This window comes from Indicator indicator, chromosome 22 (genome assembly GCF_027791375.1).
Source record: "Indicator indicator isolate 239-I01 chromosome 22, UM_Iind_1.1, whole genome shotgun sequence".
NCBI lineage: Eukaryota > Metazoa > Chordata > Aves > Piciformes > Indicatoridae > Indicator > Indicator indicator.
The window spans coordinates 16,111,629-16,136,061 of record NC_072031.1 but is presented as its reverse complement, the minus strand read 5'-3'; the positions used below and the strand labels follow the sequence as shown (position 1 = coordinate 16,136,061).

The window sequence follows — 24,433 nt, the reverse complement described above, 5'->3', positions numbered from 1 at the left end:
ATGCAACATGGACAGCTTCCTGCATGTGAGATGAATGATGGAAGCAGAGAATCATTTTGGTTGGACAAGACCTCTAAGATCAGCAAGTCCAGCCATGCTCTAACTTGTCCAAGTCTGGTGCTGAGCCATGTCCCTCAGCACCACATCTCTGCATCTTTTAAGGACCTTCAGGGATGGGGATTCAACCACCTCCCTGAGCAGCCTGTTCCAGTGTTTGAGAACCCTTCCAGTGGAGAAGTTTCTTCTAATGTCCACTCTAAATGATGAGATAACAAATAGAGTGAGGAACAGACACAGAAGGAAAGGCAAGGCCAGGGACAAGCAATGCCACCATGACCAGGTGACATCCATTTAGCACTCGTGCTGCCTTGGGGCACAGCAGCATGCTCCCACTCCATCAGTTCTCAGCAGAAGAAAATCAAATGGCTTTAAAGGCTTGGAAGAAAAAAGCCTGGAGGAGAAGAACAATCCCTGGCTAGCAGGAGTGGCTGGGAAGCTCTCCCTGGGAAGCTGATAACCTGCCTGCCACAGAGCTCTGCTTGCCTTTGAAGCAGTTGGCTCTGGTGCTGCTGGAAGGTGATCCATCAAGTCTTGATGGATCACTGGTTTGGATCCAATACTGTGATTCTCCCATCCCTCTATGCGGAGGTTCAGGTACATGCTGCACATAGCAGCAGAGACCACCTGCTGCCAGGTTCCCATGGCACTAGAGAAACAGAAGGGGAAATAAAAATAAGTATCATCAGCAAGGAGCTTTGGTTCCTGGGCCAAAGTAATTATAACCTGGAAGGGCTTTTCTTCCCAATGATCCCTTCTGTGCCCATCACTTTGAAGTTTGTGATACATCAAAAAGCCAGTTGCAGCTCTCTGGTGAGTTTTTTTGCTGTGGGAACTCATGCTGATCAGATGAAGAACAACACAGGATGGCACAGCCAAGCGCACTGAGTCAGAAGGTTTGGGCTTAAAAGAAAAGCAGCAAACCCAGAGATACTCAAAGGGCAAGAAAGGCAAAGGCTGAACCATCAACTCCCAAAGCAGACCAGCCAGGGTTTGTCCAGGAATGGTTGGTTGCTATGCACACTCCTGCTGTGGGACTGGAAAAGCCTTAGTTCCACCTCCCATGAAACCTTCTCATTTACACAGCCCAGAGATGGTCTGTAGAGAGCTCTGCAAACACAGAGCTGTCCTCTGCAGGGAGCTCCACACACAAATCCTGCCCCAGCATTTGCAGCACCTTCCCTCCATGAAGCCAACCACAAATCAGCAACTCTCACAACCTCTTTACTGCAGTGAATCACAGAATGATAGAGGTTGGAAGGGACCCCTGAAGATCATCCAGTCCAACTCCCCTGCCAGAGCAGGTTCACCTAGAGCAGGCTGCACAGGATAGCATCCAGGCAGCTTTAGAATGACTCCAGAGATGGATACTCCACCACCTCTCTGAGCAGCCTGCTACAGTGCCACCTGGAAGAAGTGGCAGCTTATTCTCAGCTGCAAAGCACTCTGTGCCTTGGGAGGATACTGCAACCAAGTCTTCTGACTGAGGTGAAGACTCCAGGGGCTCTGCAAGGCAGAGCTGAGTTTGAAATACCGAACACATCCCTTTGGTGCTCATCTCTCCCAGGTTAGATTCCTTCATGCCATGCTTGTCCTCCTTGCTCTCCACCAAGAAAACCTAACCATGAAGTAGAAAGCCAGCAACATCCACCTTCTCCGAGTAACCTGCTGAACACATTTTGTCTGCCCTGTATGGGACAGGACCCCTGCAGGGCTGTGCCATGTGCCTGCAGAGCTAAACTGCCAGAAACAGGTGGCTGTTGGGGGTTAAATCTATCTTCAGGCTGCTTTGGCAGCTTAAGAAACCATTAGCAGCTGCTAACTTGGTTAGCATGGCAACCTTGAGCCTAACAGCTCAACCAGGCTGCTTCCTTCACCATTTCAAAACTATCACTCCACTGGAAGCAAGAACAAATTAAAACCAAGCCCACGAAGGCACCTGGCAGGCTCTTTGCCAGCAGACAGAAGTCTCCAAATCAAAAGCATATCAAACAAATTTTCCCTGCTGTATCATTGCCACTGCTCTGGGGAGAGTGCATCTGAGCCCCATGCAAGCACCTGGCTGAGCAGCAGTGTAAGGATCAGCCAGCATGTGCCCAGGTGGCCAAGAAGGCCAACAGCATCCTGGCTTGGATCAGCAATAGTGTGGGCAGCAGGGGCAGAGGAGTGATCATCCCCCTGTACTCAGCACTGCTGAGGCCACACCTTGAGCCCTGGGTTCAGCTTTGGGGCCCACACTCCAAGAGGGACACTGAGGGCCAAAGAACAGCAATTATGTAGGTGAAGGGTCTGGAGAACAGGGCTGGTGAGGAGCAGCTGAGGGAACTGGGGATGTTCAGCCTGGAGAAGGCTGATGGGAGACCTTCTGGCTCTCTACAACTCCCTGAAAAGAAGCAGGAGCCAGGTGGAGGTTGGGCTCTTCTCCTAAGAAAGAAATGACAGGACAAGAGGAAATGGCATCAAGCTGCACCAGGGGAGATTTAGGTTGGACAACAGGAACAGTTTCTTCCCCAAAAGCGTCGTCAAGGTCTGAATCAGGCTGCTCAAGGAGGGATTTAAAAGCTGTGTGAATGTGGTGCTGAGCTACATGGCTTAGCAGTACACTTGGCAGTGCTAGATAACATTTGGAGTTTATCTTAAAGGTCTTTTCCAGCAGAAGTAAAGACTTCCATACAGCTACATCACCCTGAAGCAACTCAACCAACTCTAAGGGAGCTTCAGTGATGTGAAGCCTGCTCTAATTCAGAAATGCTTCCATCCAGGCATTTTTCAACATGATGAGCTCAGAAGTGGCCAAAATGACTAACGGGACCTCAACACCCACAACTTTGACCCCCAGGCACTAAGGAAGAAAGAGGGAGCAGGAGGAAGGAAGACCAAATGAGGCTCTCAGGAAATCAAAAAGCTGCTTTCAAAAACCCCTCTGATTTTAACTGGACCTGGTAGGTATGTAGGAGGAAGCAGCAGGTTGGGGGCAGCTAAGGGACAAACACCAAAGTCCACTGCATTAGGAAGTTGTTCTCTCCCTGCACAGCACAGAGATGAGCAAACACCACAAACAAGCAGAAATGCTGCTGGTCAGAGGCCTGAACTATGAACCAAGGTTTCCAAGTTCTGAAATCTCCCTATGGATACAAAAAGATGAACTACATCAGCTATCATTTGTAATTCAGTGCTTGAACAGCTAAACTAACACCTAATGCACAATCATGAACAAGAAAGGAAGGCAAAAGTATTTTACCATAATTACTGTCAGCAATAGCAAACGGATCTGAAAGGCATCCTTTGAGTGATCAACTGTCTCCAGAAACAGGAAACTTCAACCAGATCAACCTGCTCTGGTGAATCTGTTGCCAGGTACCAAGGCAGCAGCAGGAAAACTCGCCCCTGGTAGGGGTTGCTGTTCCTCCCCAGCCTTAGGCATTCAGATGAAAGGCCAAAAGTGTCCTTTGGACAATTTCCACCAGCCCAGGTTGCTCAAGACCTCATCCAACCTAGCCTTGAACACCTCCAGGGAAGGGCCATCCACAAGCTCCCTGGGCAATCTGTTCCAATGTCTCCCCATGCTCACTGGAAAGAATTTCTTCCCAATCTCCAGCCTAAACCTGCCCTTCTCAGGCTTCAATCCATTCCCTCTCCTCCTATCACTACAAGCCCTTGTAAAAAGTCTCTTCCTGGCTTTCTTGTAGCCCCCTTCAGGTAGGGCAGGCTGCTATTAGGTCTCCCTGGAGCCTTCTATTCTGCAGACTGAGCACCCCCAGCTCCCTCAGCCTGTTCTCACAGCCTCCTCTGGACCTTCTCCATCAGGTGCATGTCCCTCCTGTGTTGAGGGCTCCAGAGCTGGCTGCAGTACTCAGGTGAGGTCTCAGCAGAGCAGAGGGGCAGGACTTGATGATCTTAGAAGAGCTTTTCCAACTGAACCAACTCTTTGATTCTAGAAACCAGAGATGCTCAGCAGTCACCCAGAGCAGCTTCTACCCACCTCAAACACAAGCACACAGACCCTCAGGATAACCACCTGCAAAACAACAGCAGCAAACATCTCAAAGGCATCTAAAATGTTAACTTAGACTTTAGCTGCTAAAGAAGAAGGTAAATGTAAAGCAGGCTGATGGTGAGAAGCAGCCAGATGTGGCATTCATTAAGGGCTGCTCTTATTAACATACCATTTGCTGCCTTTCCTAGCCACATGTATAGATATTTCTTGTTAAACTGGAAAATCTCAGAGGCTGGCAAGACAGACACCCTTATTAATCCCAACCAGCAGCTGCAGGAATTACTGTGGATTCCATTTTTAAGAATAAGCAAGTTTTAGAGTGGTAAGAAAACAGAAAAGATACAGCCCCACAAAGCAGGGTTATTTATTTTGACAGCTGCAGTTGGGTTGCTTTAACTGTTTGTGATGGTTTGAAAAGAGACTCTGAAATCCACCCTGAAGAAGGAAGCCTCAGTCAGAGAGCTTGGGGGGTGAGTGTGGAGAGCAGACACAGCTGAATCAGGGAATCCTGTAGGCTGGAGAAGACCTTGAAGATCACCAAGTCCAACCTTTAACCCAGCACAGCCAGGGCACCACCAACCCATGGCCCTCAGCACCACATCTCCAGGGCTTTGAAACCCCTCCAAGGATGGGGACTCCACCACTGCCCTGGGCAGCCCGGGCCAGGCCTTGGCAACCCTTTTGGGGAAAGAATTGTTCCTCATGTCTGACTTCACTTGCACTGCCACAGAAGTGCCAGAGTCCTCACCTGCCCCCCTCCAACGTAGCTTCCAAGTCCAAATTCACCCGGGACAGCTGCAAATGTTCTTGAGAGCCCTGAGCTGTCAAACTCAACTGTCAAGGGAATACTCTGATGGGAGAAGTATCAAGGGAGCAATCAAGAAAACCCTGGGAAGGGAATTAAACCAGATCTCTGTTCCCAGAACTACAACAGCCACCTCAGACCAGTGCCAGCTGAGACCTCGCCTTACCCAACGTAATGACTGCAGGAGTGACTGCAGTACCAAACCCCTGCCACATGCTCTGCAGGGAGCTTCTGGTCCTCCACAAGCTGCTCCATAGTTGTGCCATTGCCTCAGCTCCATCTCCTCCCCCATGTCCTTTCAGCTAGGTGGCTTTGCAATGTAATTCAGCTACCACCACAGCAGGTACCAAAGCAAGGCAGAGCCTGCTCCCAGCCTGCTCCTGAGCCGCTGGCAGAGTCAGAACTGCAGGACTCCTCATTTCCTGTTTTCCATCAAACCATTTCCACAGAATCACAGAATGGCAGGGGCTGGGAGGGACCCCTGGAGATCATCCAGTCCAATCTCCTTGCCAAGGAAGGTTCACCTAGAGAGGGTCACACAGGAACACGGCCAAGGTTGGTTTGGAACGTTTCTAGAGACGGAGACTCCAGCACCGCTCTGGGCAGCCTGTTCCAGGGCTCTGCCACCCTTAAATTAAGGAAGTTCCTCCTCCTCTTTAGATGGAGCTGTTTAGTTCCAGTTAGTGCCTGGACCCACCTGTGTCCCTGACCTGACACCCACCCTGTAAGTATTGATCAGCATTGATAGGATCCCCCCTTAATCTTCTCTTCTCCAGACTAAAAAGCCCAAATTCCCTCACTCTTTCCTCCTCAGAGAGATCTTTCAGTCCTCTCAGGACTTGGCCTTGTTGAAGCTGCTCCTGTTGGGTCTCAGCCCATTGATCCAGCCTGGCCAGGTCCCTCTGCACATCCCACCAGTGAGATGTGACAATCCAGCAGTGCTGAGCAAAGGCTTTGCACACCCAGTTTAGCATCAAAGATCTCTTCATGCTCATGCAACCTCTGGTCACGGTCCTGAATCAGAAAACAAAACAACCCTCTTTCCTCTCTGATGGATCCTCCAGTACAGAATCATGGACTGGGTTGGGAAGGGACCCATGGCTTTGTGATCAAAGACACAGGGCTGAGCATCCCTAGCAAGTATCTACCTACATCCAGCTCCAGACCACGTCCAGCCTGGCTGCAAATCTCATGAAGGCTTCCTAGTAAAGAGAGGAGGAAGGGGGTGGGGGAAAGCAGCATGTTTTCCCACCAACACTACCATTCCCTGAGTTCTGCAGAGAAGCTGCCAGTTGGAAGCATTCAGTGCTTTGGTGATAACATAAGAGATTTTCCTTCCCCCTCCCCATGAAGCAAGCAGCCAGGGCCACGCTGCCGGCAACTTGGGTGGTGGCTTTCCCATGAGTGTGACATCAAACCCACTCAGGAGGAGATTCTGTAGCATATCATGAGGCTTTTGGCTTCTAATTGGAAGAAGCAGCTCTTCCAGGGTTTTTATATGAACTGCTGAAATCAACCACATGAAATAAAAAAAGCCAAGAAAAATCACCCAGGAGTGTGACAAGTGATATTAAACAGCTAGTCACAGATGTCCCCACACCACAGGGCTCATTCACCAGCCTGGCTCTCCCTGGGCTCTAGGAAAACCAAATGACTTTAGAGCATAAAATGAACCAGATGAAATAATCACCAATTCTTCTCTCCACACTCTGCAGTGTTATTAGTTCAGGCTGAAAGTGCAGGGGCCCCCAACCAGAGAGTGATTCACCAAGGGGCAGTGGGGTTTGGGGAGAACTTGGCAACAGAAAGCCAACCTGGAAGTGCAAAACAGCAAGTACAGGTCGGTGAGATGCCACACAATCCATCCAGGGAAGAGACTCTGGGGATCATCCAAGTCCAACTCTCTCTGCTCCAGCAGGGCACCCACAGCAGCTTGCCCAGGGGCACAATGGCCAGGGGGGGTTGGAAACTCTCCAGAGGAGACTCCACAACCTCTCTGGGCAGCCTGCTCCAAGTCCCCAGCACCCTCACACCAAAGAAGTTTCTCCTCCTGCTCAGATGGAACCTCCTGGGTTCCAATTTGTGCCCCTTGCCCCTTGTCCTGTCCCTGGGCACCACTGAGCAGAGTCTGGCCCCAGCCTCTTGCCCTCCACAGATCCTTTATCTCTTGCTGAGCATTGCTCAGATCCCCTCTGGGGCTGCACTCCTCCAGGCCAAACAGGACCACATGAAAACTGGCTGGTGGGTAGAGTCATTACTCACACAAATAATGCAAATATTTTGGAACTCTTTTTCTGTTGCCTGACCACATTTAAACAAACCCTTTTTCGCCTCCCTTCCATGGAGGGCTTTAGTGGTGTGAGCAGAAGGCAGCCTCAGGTAGATGATAAATCACTGCAGTAAGTGGGGCTGGTGTTCAGGCTCCTTTCACACATGGTTCCAGTTACCAAACTTCAGCCTCCAGCTTTGCTGAGGAGTTTCCCATTAGTGACTGAAAGTCTGCATCAAAGCCTGGATGGTTATTTCTGGTGACAAAATGAATGCATTCCTTCAGGGACTGCTTCAGAGGGGTTGCCATCCACTCCTGAGACCAGCCTGGGAGCAGTTGCAGGATCTCTCCCTCTCTGCTGGGACAGGCTGCTCAGACTTCTTTTGATGCAGCCCAGTTGGCCTGCTGGGCTCCAAGGGCACAGTGCAGACACAGATTTGATTCTCCCTCAGCACAGGAAGGACATGGACCTGATGAAGGGGGTTCAGAAGAGGGCCATGAGGATGATCAGGAGGGTGAAGCAACTCTGCTATGGGACAGGCTGAGGGAGCTGGGGGTGTGCAGCCTGGAGAGGAGAAGGCTCCAGGGACACCTCAGAGCTGCCTGCCAGGACCTGGAGGGGCTACAGGAAGGCTGCAGAGGGACTGTTCCCAAAGGTCTGCAGGGACAGCACCAGGGGCAATGGTTTGAAATGAGAGCAGAGCAGATTGAGATTGGATGTGAGGAACAAGTTCTGCAGCAGGAGGCTGCTGGAACACTGCAACAGGTTGCCCAGGGAGGGAGCTGAGGCCCCATGCCTGGAGCTCTTCAAGGTGAGGCTGGAGAAGGCTCTGAGCAACCTGCTCTAGTGGAGGATGTCCCTGCTGCCTGCAGGGCTTGGACTGGATGAGCTCTGGAGCTCCCTTCCAACCCAAACCATTCTGTGATTGATTCTACAACTTCCAGCTCACATTGAGTTTTTCACCAACCAACATTCCCAAGCCCTTCTCCTCGAGACTGCTCTGAAGCCACTCCTCACTCAGCCTATATTTTGTGCTTGGGATTGCCCCAACCCAGGTGTGGGACCTTGTACTTTGCTTTCTTGAACTTCATGAGGCTGGCATGAGCCAACCTCTCCAGCCTGTCCAAGTCCCTCTGTGGATCCCTTCCCTCCAGCATTTCCACCTGCACCACACAGCTTGGTCTCATCTGCAAATCTGCTGAGGATGCACTAGAAATAAAATGGAATTCTCCAAAGAGAAGGTGCTGACCCTTAAAGAGTAGCATCCCTCAGGAACTGTTAACTTTTATTTATTCTTTTCTAATTTTGCTTCCAATTCACAAAGGAGAAGTTGAAAATGCTGCTCCTAACTCAAGAGTTTAAAGGTATTCAATAAAATCCACCAGCTTCTTCTGGACATAAATCCAAGAGGTAAGGTTGTGCAACATCAGTGCTTCATATTTAATAATAACTAACAGATGGGAAAATATTATAATGAATTATTTTAACTGTTGAAGCTGTGTGCCAGCAAGGCTTGGCCAAATTCTCCTCCTTAACTACCTAGACACCATTCCACTGGGCAGCTCCTGGAGCTCTCTGTGTCCCTGTACACTGGAACTGATGCAGCCAGTGATGCTAAAATCCTTCCCATCACTGTCTGAGCCAGGCTGCAGAGCTGACAGGATGAGAGCAAGGGTCTGACATCATGAGCTGTGCTGTGTCATGACACAAAGAGCTGCAGCCCTGACCACAGGACCCAGAAGCCCACCAGAACCCCGTAAGGATGTGGATTTATCCCAGGTCTGTCTCCCTCCTGTGTCTGGGGGTAGGTTTCCAAGCCCCAGTGACACTTCAGACTGGACCTCACCCACTCTGCATCAAGGACACAGGCAAGACAGCTCTTAGCACTGAAAACCTTCCAATGCCTTTCCCAAGGGCTCAACAACCATCACAGCTGTAAATCCTGCAGCCTTTGAGCACAAAGATCTGTGCTGTGCCACTAGATCTGCCTGGGTGTGGAAATGGGCATGGAGCAATGCTGCTCTGTGCCAGTGCCTGCCCTGGGCACAGGTGGGTGACACTGGCATCCTGTGGCCATTCCCATGGCTTAGTTGCTGGTGTCTGAGGCTCTGTGCAAATCAGGAGCAGTGTAACCAGCAGCGCCAGGAAAGCGATTGTCTCCCTGAACTCAGCACCAGTGAGGTCACAACTCCAACACTGGGTTCAGGTTTGGACCATTCACTCCAAGAAGGACATTGAGAGGCTGGAGCAAGTCCAGAGAAGGGGAACCAAGCTGGAGAACAGGGCTGGGGAGGACTGACTGAGGGACTTGGGGTTGTTCAGCCTGGAGAAAAGGAAGCTGAGGGGAGACCTTCTGGCTCTCTACAGCTCCCTGAAAGGAGGCTGGAGTGAGGTCCAGGTTGGTCTCTTCTCCCAAGGAAGAAGTGAGAGGATGAGAGGAAATAGCCTCAAGCTGCTCCAGGGGAGGGTTAAGATATTAGAAGAAACCTCTTCAGTGAGAGGGTTCTCAAACACTGGAACAGGATGCCCAAGGAGGTGGTTGAATTCTCACCCCTGGAGGAGCCTAAAAGACAGATGTGGTGCTGAGGGACATGGTTTAGCACCAGACTTGTCAGTTAGGTGATGGCTGGACTCAATGACCTTAAAGGTCTTTTCCAACCAAATCAATTCCGATTCTAAATCTCCCTGCACTAGCCCCAACCCCTCCTCTCTGCAGAGGAAAAAAAGTTCCTATCTGCAGCTGGGTGGTGACAGATGACAAGGCTGGAGCTGCAAGACCTAGCCCTGCCTTTAGCTGTTTCCCACCCATCCTTGGAAACCATCCCTAGATGGGTTTCAGCAGGCAGGTTGGAGCCCAGGCTGCCCACGCAGCGAGCTGGCCAGCCCCCAGCGAGCTCCAGGGGTTTGAGCAATCCTTGCTGAGAGGCTAAGGCTGCAGAGCTGAAACCACAGCCTGCCCTGGGGATTCCTCCTCCTTCCTACTCACAGAAGCAAAAAGCTCTGTCCCTGCAGGTCTTCTAACCCAGCTTGAGGTTAGCTGCTGAATCAGACACAGCTCAGCATGGCTCAGGCAAGCATGAAACAAACCAGAAGATCACTCTGTGATTATCCTGCATCTCCTCCCCAGTAAATGTCCATAATAAATGGCTCCACATCTCAGCTATCTGCTCCTCTAACCCCCTGAGCTGCTCAGTCCAGGTTTAGTGGTGGTTTAATCACCTCAGAGCCTGAAAGCATTGAGATAGAAATCAAAACCTCACCACTAAAACACTGTTGGTTTGGGCACCCTGCCTCAACCTTAGGAAGCAGCTTCACACACAGCTCTGGAAGCACCCTGGGCAAAGTCTTATCCCCATCTGATGCTGAGAGAAGAAGGTGGAAGGTGCAGTTAAGTTAATACACACATGGCCCCAGGCTCATCTCTCTCCCCCCACCAAAAACTGTCCCCTCCTTATGACAATGTGATGGTTTGAAACTGTCTTTTTAATTTTTCCTTGCAAAGTTCAGAACAGAGAAAGTGAAAGAATGTAAATAAGTCACTATTGGGTGTAAGAAAGCAAAATAACTGATTGTTCTAAACACTTCCATTGGATAGATAGAAATGTTTAAGAACTATTACCCAAAACAAAGTAGGCACTCTGCACATTCTGCGTTCGGCAGTGGGGGCAGTTGCTGGGCTGTCTGGCTGCTGTTTCTTCTTCTCTTCTGGCTGAAGATAACACACTGACCTTGGCAGCTAAGTTAACAACTTTCTGCTTAACTAACTGTGCTTCTCTGTCCAGGGGGGTCTGGGGGGAAGCTCCTGGGAGAGAGAGGCCCCTTTGGGAGGGTCCCCTTGGGGGGAAGCAAAGGGAGATCGATTGTGCTTTTTCTGTTGATTGTATATATTTGTGAATGTTGTGAATTTTGTATATTTGTACATATTCATTGCATTTCATTGTAGATTTTAGACTCTGCTTGTAAATACAGCTTTTCATTTGCTTCCAGACTGAGCTAGCCTGGTTATTGTTGGTGGGGGGGGGAATTTCAGCTCACACCGACACAGACAGGTACAAGCCTTGGGCACGGGTCACTGCCTTCTGCTGAGAAGGGAGAGAAGCCACTTCTCTTTCTGAGTTGACCAAGCACAGTATCAAGCACCCTCCTCTTCCCCTCCTGTCCAGCACCCTCTCCAGCTCCAGTACCTGCAGTTTTCCTGCCATTGAAGGGTTCTCCTAGATGGATTATCACAGACTACATTGAGTTGGAAGGGACCCTTGAAGGTCATCTTGGTCAACTGCCCTGCAGTGAGCAAGGGCATCTCCAAGCAGAGCAGGTTGCTCAGAGCCCCATCAGGTTTGACAGTGAATGTCTCTGGTGATGGGGTCTCCACCACATCTGGGCATCCTGATGCAGTATTTCACTGCTCTCCTTGTGAAGAGCTTACTCCTAATCTCCAACCTAAATCCACCCTGCTCCAGTTTCAAACCATTGCTCCTTGTCTTACCCTGTCCAATTACGATCTCCTTTGCTTTTTGTGATAGGACAAGAGGGAATGGATTGAAACTTGAGGAAGGCAAATCGAGACTGGAGATGAGGAAGAAATTCTTCCCAGCAAGGCTGGGGAGACACTGGCACAGGCTGCCCAGGGAGGCTGTGGATGTCGCCTCCCTGAAGGGGTTCATGCCCACGCAGGACGATGCCTTCAGCAACCTGGGCTGGTGGGAGGGGTCCCTGCCCATGGCAGGGGTTTGGAACTGGATGATCTTGAAGGTCCCTTCCAACCCAACCCATTCTGTGTCTCTGTGACTCAGACAGGTAACTCTGGCATGCGTGTAGACACCCTCCCCACACACACAACAATATGAAAACACCCAAGAGTTGCACTAAAAGCTCCCACTGTTCTGAATCAAGGCAAGAGAGCCAAGGTACAGCAGAGACTTCAGAGATGGAAATTGCAAGGGGGTGTGGGGGGGAATGTCCTTTGAAATCTGGGCCACTTATCTCTTTTGACTAACAGAAAATATGTACCTTGGCTCCTGCTTACTCCCGAGACACGACTGGGAAGAGCCTGGCTTAACACTGCGGTTTCACCCAGCTTGGAAAGGGAAGGGGAACCCAGGAGAAAAGTACAGAATAAATAAATGAATTAAAGCCTGCAGGAGCTGAGGGGATGGTGCTGGATGCGACCAGGAGGCAGGCAGAAGTATTTGGCTGGGCTGCAGACTCCTTCAAGCAAAGCTGAGAACAAAGCTGTAAGAGCAGCCTGCAGTACCTGCCGGGGCACAAGAAAGCTGAGGAGAGAGGAGGCTGAGGAGCAAAGGCTGAGAGAGAGCCCTGGGGCCAAGAGCCTGCAGAAGAGCAGCCCCAGAGGGGAGCTGAGCAATGCTCAGCAAGAGATAAAGGCTGGGGGCAAGAGGCTAGGGCCAGACTCTGCTCAGTGGTGCCCAGGGACAGGGCAAGGGGCACAAACTGGAACCCAGGAGGTTCCATCTGAACAGGAGGAGAAAATTCTTTGGTTTGAGGGAGCTGGAGGCCTGGAGCAGGCTGCCCAGAGAGGTTGTGGAGTCTCCTCTGATGGAGAGCTTCCAACCCCCTTTGGCCATTGTGGTCCTGGGCAAGCTGCTGTGGGTGCCCTGCTTTAGCAGGGGTTGGACCGGGTGATCTCCAGAAGTCCCTTCCAATCCTCACCATATATGCACAAATTCACTACTGCAAGCACCTTCTGGTACAGTAACCACAATGATGTCTGAATCTCTTGACACTAAATCTCTCTGAACTACACCACACTTGTTTTTCATTTTTTTCCTCATTTAAACATGGTAAAAAAGAATTGCAACCATTTCAGGAACGCTGATGTCATTGTCCTGATCCAGACATCAAACTAGGGCATTCCCACCAGCAATCTCCTTTGCAAGATAAGGACCTTTTTGGGGTAAAGACACTGTAAGAAGGAATCCACAGACTGCTCCATTCATGTGGTCACTCATTTTTTGCATCAATTTCTGCAAAGACAGTGAAGAGTGACAGCTTGCTCCCTGCTCTGGGGAAGATCAAGGGGTCCAGCACTTAGAGGAAGATCAAACTTGACCCCTGGCTCTCCCTCTGTACCCAACACCAGTACTTCCCCCACTCTCTGTGCACTGAGCACAGAAAATGCATCAAGTTCAAAACATAGACTTGAGAAGCAACACAGATGCTTCACAAAGGGACTCTGCCAGCAGAAATACATTAACCTTCTTAGTCTCAGTAGCATCCAACAGCCAAATACTTACAAGGAGGAGCCCAGCACCATCCTTCTTACTTTGCACAAGAAAAATGAGGCAGTGAGATAGAACAATTGAAAGGCTCAGGCTGGAAGAGACCTCAGAGATCATCTACTCCAACCAGACTCAGCTGCTCAAGGTCTCATCCAGCCTGGCCTTGAACAGCCCCAGGGAGGAGGCAGCCATAGCCTCCCTGGGCAGTTCCAGAGTCTCACCACCCTCCTACTGAAGAACTTCTTCCTCAGCTCCACTCTAACCCTGCTCTGCCTCAGCTTGAAACCCTTCCCCATTTGTCCTGTCTCTAGACACCCTCATGAAAAGTCCCTCTGCAGCCTTCCTGCAGGATCCCTTCAGGTGCTGGAGGGCAGCTCTGAGATGAGAACATGCTGCACTTGCCCTGAAACCAGCCCTCTCCTCTCTTCCTGGTCAGGTAAAAAGGTTAATGTTGGATTTCTAATGCATGGTCAAAGAAAGTTAGCAGCAGGTACAAACAGGCAGGAATACCAAAGTGTTCTCCCTCCCTCCAAAATGCCATCTCCATTGCAATGCTCTTTCTGCTCCCTTCACACCACAGAATGGCAGGGGTCAGAAGGGATCTCCAGAGATGGAGTTCAATCCTCCTGCCAAAGTAGGATCACCTAAAACAGGTCACATAGGAACATGTGCAGATGGATCCTGAAAGTCTCTACAGAAGGAGACTCCACAGCCTGGTCCAGTGCTCCATCATCCTTATTCTAGGGAAGTTTTTCCTCCTGTTCCCCTCAGTTTTCCTCAAACAGGTCTGAGCACCTGGGGTTGTGCACTGAGGCATTCAGGGGCCAGAGCAGGTCTGCTGATAGCTCTGCAGACAAAGGGATTTTAAAATCCTATGACTGATTAAAAAAAAAAAAAGCAATAGAAAAGATCTAAACCATTCAACCTCACCCAAAGTGCTGTCACTGGAACACCATCCTGTGCAACCTGTCCTAGGAGATTCTGCTCTGGCAGAGGGGTTGGTCTAGATGATGTCTAGGATCACCCCAGGGAGGTGGTGGAGTCACTGTCCCTGGAAGTGTTTAAAACAAGCCTGGATGAGGCACTCAGTGCCATGGGTTAGTTGATTAGATGATGTTGGTGATAGGTTGGACCTGATGATCTCAAAGGTCTTTTCCAACCTGGTTAATTCTGTGATCTCCAGAGGTGCCTTTCAAACCTCCACGATTCTGTGATTTTGATGTAAAGGACAAAAAAAATAAAAACAAAAACAAAACACCAACAACCAATGGACTTCTACTCAAGTTTCCACACTCCAGAGCAAATCCAGAAGAAAGGATGAAGAACATTCTGATGGAGCTGGCTGAACCCAGGCTCTCAATAACCTTCCTCAGAGCTCCACACAACTTCCTTTGGCTACCCAGAGATGTCAAGTCAAGACCTCAAAGCCTTTCATTTATAATTCTCCTGTACAGCTCAGGAACACCCAACAAGACCCAGATCATCCCCAGGAAGATTGCTGCTCTGAAACTCCACATTCAGAGCTGTAATCACCCTCTATAAATTACTGCCATAAAACCCTGATGTGATCTAGCTCAGGTCAAGAAAAAGGGCATTGGAATGGTTAACCAGATGGAGATAAATCAGATGCAGGTTGCAAGTGACAGTGTGGTTAATGGAAAATGAGCCCAGCAGCAGCTCCTTGGATGCCCTTCAGTTCATGATTATTATTCTGGGGTTATTCTGCACATTGAAGTTTATTTAACTGCAGAAAAAAGAAATTAGAAAAAAAAATTAAATACAACTTGTTCTCCCATGCCAGACTGGAACATTTCACAGAATCACAAAGTTAGGGGTTGGAAAGGACCTGGAAATCTCATCCAGTCCAACCCCCTGCCAGAGCAGGAGCACCTAGAGCAGGTCACACAGCAACACATCCAGGTGGGGTTTCAATATCTGCAGACCAGGAGACTCCACAACCTCTCTGGGCAGCCTGTCCCAGGGCTCCAGCACCCTCACACCAAAGAAATTCCTCTTCCTGTTCAGGTGGAACCTCCTGGGTTCCAGTTTGTGCTCATTGCCTCCAGCAACTACTTAACAGCAATTAAAGTAAATCCCCATATACAGAAATTTTCTTTCATTTGAATCATGTTAGAAGAATCACAGACATCAACAGCCATCAACATCACTGCCATGAGCAGATGAAATCCTTTCCTTATGCACAAGGGAAAGCACCCAAAAGGGGTGAAGGCATTTCTGCAGACAACAGGCTGGCTCTCAAGCTTTGCATGCAAATCCCTTGCTGTTTGCACACCAACTTGCAAGAAACAGAAGCTAGGATGATAAATGCAGATAATCCCCACCTGCTGCAGCCACCCTGGGCACCACAGCTCCATCTGCATGCCAGCATCCCAGTGCTCACCACAGCCCCACACTCATGTGCAAGCCCAAGTGCCCTCTGAACACAGGGGCTGCCTGTGCCTGCTCTGGCAAGGACACAGCCTCCTGTGCCCCCAGCCTGGCTCTGCTTGGCTTGAAGCACACACTCCACAAAACACCCTGAAATCCACTGCATCCCAAGACCCAAACATGCCACCAGATCTTCACCAGATTTTTTTTTTTGCTGTTAGGACTTCAGTTCCTGCAGCTCTCGCCCCATAATGCAGATTTCAGGCAGATCAGACACATCCCTACTGAAAACATGCCCCCACACCTCTGCATGGCCACCACCCTGTGCATCCCAGCATGGTGGAGGTTGGAAGGGACCTCTGGGGATCACCCAAGTCCACTCCCACTGCTAAAGCAGGGCACAGCAGCTGGCCCAGGATCAGAATGTCCTGGGGATACTCTCAGTGCTCAGCAAGACCTCACAGGTGGGGAGCAAGAGGACTGGGCCAGACTTTCCTGCCCAGTGATAGGATGAAGGGCAGGGGACACAAACTGGAACCCAGAAAGTTGTCTCAACACAAGGAGAAATTTCTTTCCTATGAGAGTGGCAGAAGCCTCCAGCAGAGCGCCCAGAGAGGTTGGGGAGTCCACACCTCCAGAGATATTCTGAACCCACCTGGATGTGTCCCTTCGTCACCTTCTCTATGTGACTCTGCCTTGGCAGGGGGCTTGGATTCAGTCTCCAGAGGTCCTTTCCAACCCCTACCATGCTGTGAGATTTCTCTCAGCCACACCAACAACAGATATTTGCTTTCCAATGGTGATCAAACTTTTTCCAAACTATGGGAGACAAGGATCCAGCTCCTCTAATACTAATGTTGGAGGAGATTTCACTTCACTCTGGGAACACACTGAGGTCAGAGCTTTACTGATGGGGAGCTCCACTCCTGCCAGCCACCCAGCACCACTCACTGACTGCAGGGGAAAACCTCTGCTGCAAAAATCATTTCTGTTTGTTTCCTTTTTCTGAAGGCTGGGACAAAAGTCAGTCACAAGAGCTAGGGAGAAACAATTTGCTCAGGGAGAGGCTTTCCCAGTTTCTGCAAGGCCAGCGTTCCCATTCCACCCACTGACATTCCTCTGTCAAGAGAAAATAAAAGCACATCCGCAGGCTGGTCAGCAGCTCCAGGGGTCAGCATCCAGGCAAAGAGAATCCCAGGATCCCAGCATGCTGGGGCTTGGAAGGGACCATCCACTCCAACCCAAGCAGGGTCACACATAGCAGCTTGCCCAGGGGCACAATACCCAGCTGGAGTTGGAAGCTCTCCAGACCAGGAGACTCCACAACCTCTCTGGGCAGCCTGCTCCAGGCCTCCAGCACCCTCACACCAAAGAAGTTTCTCCTCCTGTTCAGGTGGAACCTTCTGGGTTCCAGTTTGTGCCCACTGCCCCTTGTTCTGTCCCTGGGCACCACTGAGCAGAGCCTGGCCCCAGCCTCTTGCCCCCCACAGATCCTTTATCTCTTGCTTAGCATTGCTCAGATCCCCTCTGGGGCTGCTCTTCTGCAGGCTCTCAGCCTTTGCTCCTTGCAGAGCTGCTCCAGGCCCCTCAGCATCTTCACAGCCTCCACTGGACTCTCTCCAATAGTTTTCTGTCTCTCTTGAACTGGGGAGCCCAGAACTGGACACAGAACTCTGTCTGTGGCCTCAGCAGGGCAGAGCAGAGAGTGGGAGCCTCCTTGACCTGCTGGTCAGCAGAAACAACTCACATGGAAAGATCTTGCTTGAAGGAGCTCTGTGCTCATTGCAGCACAACCACTTCCAGCAGTCCTTGTTAAGAAGTATTTTATCCCTTAAGATCATTTGCATAATTGCTGCAATCAAAGGCACTACTTTGCAGTAATAACTTTAATAGCAGATTTTTCCTTAAACATCCTTCTCCAAAAGTACCTCCCCAGGCTGGTGCATCCGTATGCCAGGGAAAATAAAGACAGGAGGTGACACTCAGGAAACACATGGGGTGGAGAGGGACCAGTTGCTTGTATTCTGAGCTTCGTTTATGCTTTGTGATGCTCAGAGTATCCCCCAGAACCTAAGGCTTTGCCACTCATGTTGAGGTGGAACCTCCTGCTTTGCAGTTTACATCCATTGCTCCTTGTCCTATCCCAGGGCACAAATGAGCAGAGGCTCTCCCTTCCTTCCTGGCACCCAGCCCTCAGATATTTATTGACAATTCTTATGGCTTTGGCTACTTCATCTGCTATGTGGACAGGCTGAGGGAGCTGGGGGTGTTCAGCCTGGAGAAGAGAAGGCTCCAGGGAGACCTAATAGCAGCCTGACAGTATCTGAAAGGGGCTACAGTAAGGATGGAGAGAGGTTGTTTGCAAAGGCCTGCAGAGACAGGACAAGGGCAATGGCTTCAAACTAGAGAAGGCCAGGTTTAGATTGTAGGTTAGGAACAAGTTCTTTACTATGATGGTGGTGGAATACTGCAAGAGGTTGCCCAGGGAGATGATTGAGGCTCCATGCCTGGAGCTATTCAAGGTGAGGCTGGACAAAGCTCTGAGCGACCTGCTCTAGTGGAGGATGTCCCTGCTGCCTGCAGGGGGGACTAGATGAGCTTTGGAAGTCCCTTCCAACCCAGACCATTCTATGATCTGTAGGGCATCTCCTTCACCACCTAGCATCAGCAGCAGGCTCTGGGAGAAAGGCTTCCACTTAATTGAGGTCCTCAAAGGAGCGAGGCCCAAAGGAAGGCACATTGCCCTTTAATGCAGGTCTCATGCTATTAAAACAAACCTCTCATGACCACAGAGAGAGGCTGGGGAGAGAATCAGACAAGCTATAAATCCAAGCAGAGGATATGAATACCATGCAGGCTGCAGTGTTAGGGTTAACCAGCGGGTCTGGAAATAGTTTAGAGCAAACCTGGCGTGGCCAGGGGCCAGCTCCGAGTTTGGTTGCTTTCTGGGCTAATCGTTTCCTTCAGGCAGGCTACTCCAGCACACTAATAGGTTTTAATAAAAACTTCCAATTGGGCCAGTAAACCCCTCATTAAGCTGTTTTTAAAGCATGAATTTAAGAGCGGCGAGGGTAGAAGGTCAGGAGGAGTATTTAATTCACAACGGCTGGCAAAAGGTGCTGTTGTGATTGAAAACACCAGAGTTCAAGTGTCCAGGGCCACATAAACATCCGACTCTGTCACTAGACCTGCTTAAGTGACAGCTTGAAAAATAGATTTAATAAGACAGAGAGAAAAGTTTCCCAACTCTTGCAGCAGGAGCGGCAGATCGCGATATTAGCCAGGAACGGGCAGAGAGCAGCCCTGGCCCTTCCCTCTCACCATGGGGGGAAGGAGGAATAAACAGCAGCCTGTGGCCAGCTGGATGTTCAACCCCACAGCCCTTCCCAGGGGATCTCTGGTCTCCTGCTGTGAACAGAACAAAGTTCTGCAGGAATAGCCCAGAGCAACCTGTCCTCCACCTTCTGCTGCCAGTGTCTCTCCCACACACCATCTGTGCAGCCAGCCACCGGCATGACAAGTGCCACCCAGTGCTGGCATGCTGCTTTTGTGCTCCTCCAAGGGCTTCTCTTGTGCTTGGGCAACCTCACACCCACCACATAGCCACTGCAGATGGGTCTGCAGGAACGGAGGGGTCAGCTCTGGCACTGTTCAGCACACACATCCTCATCTCATACAATCACACAATGCAGTGGGTTGGAAGGGACCCTCAGAGGTCATCCAGTCCAATCCAAGCTCTGGTCACTGCAGGGGAGGTGGACTGAATGACCTCTGAGGGTGCCTCCCAACCCAGGCCATGCTATGATTCCCTCTCCCACTAGATCCAGCAGGTCACTCAGGGCCAGCAGTTAATCAGTGTCAGTTAAACTGAGCTTTGGACCTGCACTGAGGAAGTTTGACGTTAATCATTGCAACTTACTCTCATTTTCTTCCATGACCACAGGAAGAAATACAGAGACAATACACCAATACAGAGCCACAGAATGTTTTTGGTTGGGAAAGACATTTAAGATCACCAAGTCCAACCATTCTCTAACTTTACCAAGTACAATGCTAAGCCACATCGCTCAGCACCACATCTCTGCTCCTTTTAAACACCTCCAGGGATGGGGATTCAACCACCTCTCTGAGCAGTCTATCCCAGCATTTCAGAACCCTTGCAGTGAAGAAATTTGTTCTAATATCCAAACTAAACCCCCTCTGGTGCAACTTGAAGCCATTTCTTCTTGTCCTATTACTGGTTACTAGGGAGAAAAGATCAACCCTCACCTCACCACAGCCTTCCTTCAGGTACTTGTAGAGACCAACTAATAGGAAAACTTTGCTCCTGCCTTGGAAAAGATTGCTCACCATTGTAGAAACATATCCATCTCACACAGCAAGAGCCAGAACCCCAGCTGTGCACTCTAGCATTTAATTTTATGTCAATGCACATCTAAAATGCAAGATCCCTGAAGACCTTTTAAAAGAAAATCCTCCTTGGAACAATTTGCATTTAAGTCAAGAGCGAGGCTTTAACAAGTAATGGAGGATTACGTACACTCGGCTCTCAACTTTATATTCTCCTCCTAATCAAAACAGACTTCAGCTGAAATTCTCAGGCTAAGAGATGCAGCAGAAAATTGGGGGAGGGGGGGGGAAGGCAGGCATGGGCAGGAGCTAAATAATTTACTTGTTCCGTGTTTAGAGATAAAGGAAGAAACGTGGAGCTGAATTCAGCCTTCGGTGACTGACCTCCCTCCTCACCAAAATTAAGGAAGTTTAATGTAAAAAGGGAGAGGGAAGAAGGGGGGAACCAAAACCACTCTTAAAACATGCTTCCAATTCCAGCCATACAGTTGGCTTGCAAAGAGTGCTGAAGCAAGGCTCTCTGGAAGCATCCCTGAGGAAACATTTGCTTTGGCTCCAAATAGGACACTTTTGTGCATCAAGTGTCAAAATAAGATCAGCTGCTTCTCAATCCTTTCTGTTTAATAATCCCCTGGATAGCCACAAGGTAAAGAGAAACATCCCTGTCCTTTCTGCCTCTTCCTTGCTAGGAATCTAACCTCAAGAGGGATCTGACAGCCATGAAGGTGATGTGGAGTCAGGATCTTCCCAGACAGCTCCATCAGCCTTTCCGGTGTTTGAAGGGGGCTTCAGGACAGCTGCAGAGGGACTTCTGACAAAGGCATGGAGTGACAGGACAGGATGAGGAGCAAAGGCTTCCAACTGGAAGAGGCTCAATCCACATGAGACATCAGGAAGAAATTCTTCCCAAGGAGGATGATGAGGCACTGGAACAGATTGTCCAAAGGAGCTGTGGAGGCTCCAAGCCTGGAAGTACTCAAAATCAGGTTGGATGGAGCCTTGAGCAACCTGGTCTAGGAGAAGCTGTCTCTCCCATGGCAGGGGGATTTGGAACTAGACAATCCTTAGGGTCTCTTCCAACCCAAGCCATCCTTTGACCACTTTCCCACACCTAGATTTTTCCTCTGCAGAAGGATGTGGCTGTTCATTACAGCTCATGGGATCTCTGCAGCTTTGCTGCAGTTCTGTTGAACTTCCCACTCCTTTGAACAATATCTCAGGACAGACTTAGAGTCACCAAAATGCCTTCTAAATACCTGGAGCTACTTAACACAATAATAAAAGAGAAGAAAGAGGACAAGAAAGGCTGTAAGGGAGCATCATCTCTTTGGAAGTCTGTCAGGACAGAGCTAATAAATCACTGTATGAAATCAGGCTTCCACTAGGGGAGAAAAAAGAAAAAATAAGGTCTTGAGGGTATCTCATGCAGAAGCATCATCAGGAACTACTGCTCTAGGAGTGCACCTTTGTTCAGAGAGCAACAGAAACAGCACAGCTGTCAACATCACAAACCTCCTAAAGGTGCTCTGGTAACCTTCAAAGCTAGGAGAGAAGATGCCCTTAATTACAAAGGACAGCCTGCCCTAGGGCTCCAGCACCCTCACACCAACCAAGTTTCTCCTCCTGTTCAGATGGAACCTCCTGGCTTCCAGTTTGTGCCCACTGCCCCTTGTCCTGTCCCTGGGCACCACTGAGCAGAGTATGGCCCCATCCCCTTGCACCCCCTCACCCTTTAGCTCCTGCTGAGCATTGCTCAGATCCCCTCTGGGGCTGCTCACAGTTTTTCCTGACGTTTAGCTCAGGTGCTCCTCTCTCCTGACTAGGAGCTTCACACACTTGAGCTGAACCTACCCACCAGGAGGGACCCAACATAAACCCACCCCATGCTCACCAGAACACATCACACACTACAGCCAAAGCCAAATTTCTACCCAAATAACAATAAAGCAAGCTGAGAAGGTATTCTAGCTCAGCTCTTCCCAGAGCAGCCCTAACCCTGGGGCTGACAACTGCCCCAGGATTTGCATCATGGAACACCTCTTCACCTTTCAAATATAAATAGTCCAAGGTGCCTGCTGCTTTGCACTCTGAAAGCTTCTGCATGGCTGTTTCACAGTTCATTCCCTCAAGTGAAGAGTGGTTTTAATAACTGCTACCTGACAGGAGTAAGAGCAAAGAGCAAAACCTGTGGCAATACTGCTTGATCCCATTTGGCCTAGCAGCTTGTTGCTATTTCCAGACCCTGGAGTTCTTTAAAATTCAAAGGGACAGCCTGGAGTTTCAACAGAGGCCACCAAAATCCATCCTAAGATGTACCAAAAAAAGCACATTTCCTGGAGGAGAAGAGGAAACAGTCAGCACTTCTAGAGATCTCTCCAGGAATTATAAGAACTTGCTTTGAAGTAGATGCTACCAAAGAATAAGGCTTCCAGAGCTCAGCAATATTCAATGCACTTCTTACAGCCATGGATGACAATGTTGTTGTTTCAGCTATATTATAACAAAAATATTGTGGTTTTCCTGTATTCTAACAAAAGTAACTCAAGATTTACATCTCATTCATCTCATTCAGAAGTAGCCCTTAAGCCAAAAACAAGGAAGGGAGAGACCCTACTGCATACAAAGGACTTCAGTAATCCTCATAGGGTGGCTCTCCAGTTGGGACACAAAGAAAGGCCAAGGAAAGATAAAACACCACATGCAAGAAGCAGTTTTGCTACAGCCGTCAGTGAGTAGAAAATAGAGTCCAGCTCTGGAGCCCTCAGCACAGGAAGGACATGGACCTGATGGAGCAGCTCTGCTATGGGACAGACTGAGGGAGCTGGGGGTGTGCAGCCTGGAGAAGAGAAGGCTCCAGGGACACCTCAGAGCTGCCTGCCAGGACCTGAAGGGGCTACAGGAAGGCTGCAGAGGGACTGTTCCCAAAGGTCTGCAAGGACAGGATGAGAGGCAATGGTTTGAAATGAGAGCAGAGCAGATTGAGATTGGATGTGAGGAACAAGTTCTGCAGCAGGAGGCTGCTGGAACACTGCAACAGGTTGCCCAGGGAGGGAGCTGAGGCCCCATGCCTGGAGCTCTTCAAGGTGAGACTGGAGAAGGCTCTGAGCAACCTGCTCTAGTGGAGGATGTCCCTGCTGCCTGCAGGGAGGTTGGATCAGATAACTCAAAGACTCCTTCCAGCCTAAAGCATTCTTTGATTCAGTGATTCCTTAAAAGTCATCTACTCCAACCCCCCTGCAGTCAGCAGGGACATCTACAACCAGAGCAGGATGCTCAGAACCCAAAGCAACCTGACCTGCAGTGGTTCCAGGGATGGGGCTTCTACCACCTCTCTGGACAACCTGGGCCAGAGTCTCAGCATCTTCAGTGTAGATGTCTTGCTTCTCCCCAGTCTGTATCTCCCTCTTAGTTTCAAACCATCATCCCTTGTCCTGTCACAACAGGCCCAGCTCCAAAGTCTGTCACCAGCTTTCTTCTTGGCCCCCTGAAGTCCTGAGAGGCCACCAGAAGGTCTCCCTGGAGCCTTCTGTTCACCAAGCTGAACAACCCCAACTGTCTCAGCCTGGCCTCACAGCAGAGGGCTTCCAGCCCTCCCATCCCTGCTGTGGCCTCCCCTGGCCCTGCTCCAGCAGGTCCATATCTGTCTGGTGCTGAATATCTGCACCCCACACTAGCAGGAAAGGAGATGCTATGAGTAAGACTTCTTGACATTCACCCAGATCACCAGTGTCAGAGGAAATGGAATTTGGAAGGACCATGCTCCCTCCAGGTGCTGTCCTTCAGACCTCACCTTGTTTGGTTGCCTCAGGCTTGTTTCATTATCCATCTTTAGTGCCACTTTCCAAACGATGACTTGGTACGTACACAACCCTTCCACCAGTCTCCTTAATCTCATTGTACAGACTTTACACCACTGCTCCTCAAGGGCAGATGAGCAGAAAGAAATTCAGTGAGAGGCAGAGGACACAGAGTGGCAAGTTCAAAAAGAAAGACAACTCCAGCCAGCTAGAGTGATGCAAAAGCTACATACCCACAAATGCACCAAGAAATTCTAACTGCAGAGGGTTTTCCTCATCTTATTCACTTACCAAAGGAATACCTGCAAAACAAAATGAAGTACAAAAAAAAAAAACAAACAATTAAAAGCTATGTCAATAAACTGCAGGAACCTATTGAGCATGGATAGTTTTGTTTCAAACTTCTCAAGTTTTCAGTTTCAAACACATCTGTCAAGGGGCACAGGAAAATGCCTGAACCATGTAACAGAATGGGTTGGATTAGAAGGGAGCTGAAAGCTCCTCCAGTGCCACCCCTATGCCATGGGCAG

The 24,433-nt window shown here is 49.7% G+C and overlaps 1 protein-coding gene across 1 annotated transcript in view; it reads right to left on the bottom strand.

Moving 5' to 3' along the window:
* Window positions 1–24,433, bottom strand: part of LMF1 (lipase maturation factor 1) — a 187,339-nt gene that overhangs the window by 139,031 nt on the left and 23,875 nt on the right. The window contains exon 3 of the mRNA XM_054390883.1: window positions 24,195–24,205. Within this exon, the coding sequence (XP_054246858.1) occupies window positions 24,195–24,205 (11 nt within the window). The remainder of the gene's footprint in view (window positions 1–24,194; window positions 24,206–24,433) is intronic.